The 2,716-nt window shown below is 39.1% G+C and overlaps 1 protein-coding gene across 1 annotated transcript; it reads left to right on the forward strand.

Annotated features, from left to right (window-relative positions):
* Positions 1–756: 756 nt before the first annotated feature.
* On the forward strand, positions 757–2,414 carry LOC122319155 (transcription factor RAX3-like). The gene is made up of 3 exons (XM_043137095.1): positions 757–1,091; positions 1,228–1,357; positions 1,480–2,414. The coding sequence occupies exons 1-3, from the start codon at positions 956–958 to the stop codon at positions 2,279–2,281; spliced, it is 1,068 nt and encodes a 355-aa protein (XP_042993029.1). The 5' UTR covers positions 757–955; the 3' UTR covers positions 2,282–2,414.
* Positions 2,415–2,716: the final 302 nt, after the last annotated feature.

The raw sequence follows: 2,716 nt of genomic DNA on the forward strand, positions 1-2,716 counted from the left end.
TTGAAGTTAGATCGGTTGGACATTGGACCGTGTCTCGTAAAAGTATAACATGAGATATTGCAAGAAAACTGTTTATTTTCATTAAAATGATTACAATTTCTTGTTAAAATGAATTTATTTTCATCATAAGTAGTTATTCCGGTCGAAAATGATATAATTTTACGTTGGTCTATCCAAGACAAAATATATAGTACATATCCCGAGAACTACCAAAGATTTTGAGAAAACTAGGTTAAATTGTGTACAACTCTTGATACTAGCTAGGTACTTCCTTTCATGGCTAAATCTTCTCTTTACTTGTTGGCAGGTTTTCTTTAGAGCCATTTCATGATATGGGTGACAAGTGACCCTCATAGTACTGATGACATGATCACAATATTCTCTAACATATGTGATTTTTTAGGCTATTACGTACGTACTCTCAGCATATATAGCTGAGGAACCATTCAACATAAGCTCCTGTCTGATCTTTTTAACCATGCATCCATAGTCGGGTCCATGGTACTTATTCAACTATACCATATATGTATGTATCGATACATGAAAAGTAAGATGTATCATGTACCAGACATGCATTAATATGAGAGAGAGAGAGAGAGAGAGAGAGAGAGAGAGAGAGAGAGAGAGAGAGAGAGAGTCAAGGAGGATGGCGGACATATGTCTAGATTCTGGATTAAGAAAGACAAATGAGAAAAACCCTGGTCTCCTATTCTGGCATTTCCAATAATTTTATCATTATTTTAATTCACAAAGGCTCATCTTTTTCTCATTTCCCTTTTGAAATCCTGTGACCGTGCCATGTCTGTCTTCCTCCAGCCATTATAGTCTCCCACTTCCTTTTCTCTCTCTGTCTTTATTATATATATTACATTATCATTATCACTATCATCAACTTCAAATAAAGCTACCCGATTGAGGCTGGGAAAGCAACTCACAATTACTACCCAGACAAAACATGGGGAGAGCTCCTTGCTGTGACAAGGCCAACGTCAAGAAAGGTCCATGGTCACCTGAGGAAGATGCCAAACTCAAGAATTACATCGAGCAGCATGGCACCGGCGGCAACTGGATAGCCTTGCCCCAGAAGATAGGTACGTAGTTATAAGATCTATGAACCTTTCTTTATAATTGCCAGTGCCACTTCTCTCTACAAATAAAAACCCAGATACGTACAATCGAATTCTTATTTGCAGAATATATATTAATCTCGTGTTGCATGTAATTCAGGCCTTAAGAGATGCGGAAAGAGCTGCCGCCTTAGATGGTTGAATTATCTTCGGCCAAACCTTAAGCACGGTGGCTTTTCAGAGGAAGAAGATAACATTATTTGTAGCCTTTACCTAAGTATTGGAAGCAGGTAATTCGTCAATCGTCCCCAAAATATCGATCTGATAACCCTTTTCTCTGTAAGATGCTCGTGCACAACAATCGTTGTTGGAATCGAAAAAATTGAAGTTATTTATCTTGGTGTGTATACAGGTGGTCCATCATTGCAGGGCAATTACCCGGACGAACTGATAATGATATAAAAAACTACTGGAACACGAGGCTGAAGAAGAAGCTCCTTGGCAGGCAGCGCAAAGAGCAACAGACTCGGGCTCGCCGAGGTAACATCCTGAAGCAAGAGATCATGAAGAGAGAGAGCTGTGATCAGACCTTTATGGTTCCTGGATTCATGAACCAGAGCCCATACTGGTCTGCAGAGATCCCTGTAGCAGCGACAGTAACGAGTTCAGACCAGGACCCTACTGATCTGGATCAGGACCAAGCAACTTTAAGGAGTTTTTTGATCAAACTGGGGGAAAACTTTTCGGATCATCAACCAAACAGTACCGCCACCACCACCACCAATTTTCAATACCCCATTGGGATTATTTCCTCGCCTCAAGATCATCAACTATATGCGAACACATCGAGTTTTTTTACTACTTTTTCGGCAGCTATGAATTCCAGTGACAAAACTTGTACTGATCAATTGCCCAACATGTTTCAAAGGCTTGAAAACTTCCCAAACCAGCTTTGTGAGTTTGGCTATGAAAACCCACCTCAATTAGATCATGGGTTGGAGGGGTTTTATGGAATGGAAATGATCAATGCTAGCACTGTAACAGCTTCCACTTCTGGCGAAAGCTCCAGTTGGGCAGATATAAGCTCTTTGGTGTCCAATCACCACGAAGGAAATTGTCAACAAGGATTGCCACAACTGCAAGATTCTGCTTTTGAGAATTTGAGGTACTTTGCGCCGGCGGAACAGGCGCAGCGCTGTACATGGGCGGTATAAATTTGTACCGACAGAGAATTTGCTGTCAGGATTTCAGAAAACCGAAATGAATTCACTTAGAGACTTGTTTGTTCTGCACTCTTGCACTTTCATACTGACTGTTCTTTCTCATATAAGTTTTTTTCCCCAAGATCATGATGTTCTTTCCGATATTATATATCTATATATGCTTTATCTTAAATAATTATAATCCTCCACTCCTAGGTTATCTTTTTCTATGATTTTTTTTTTAATTGAATTGCTCATTGGTGTCAGTACGGCTGAGGAATCCTAGGATCAACCATATATAACCGTGACATTGTTCGATTGATTCTCCTGGCACTTAAATTCTTTTATAATTAGATTTGTTAAATATTTATTAAATCATAAAATCCACTCCTTTCGGCCATTAGTTTAAGTTCTTGAAATAAATACTGATATAGCATTCATGATGTT

Source organism: Carya illinoinensis, chromosome 8, assembly GCF_018687715.1.
Source record: "Carya illinoinensis cultivar Pawnee chromosome 8, C.illinoinensisPawnee_v1, whole genome shotgun sequence".
In the NCBI taxonomy this organism is placed as follows: Eukaryota; Viridiplantae; Streptophyta; class Magnoliopsida; order Fagales; family Juglandaceae; genus Carya; species Carya illinoinensis.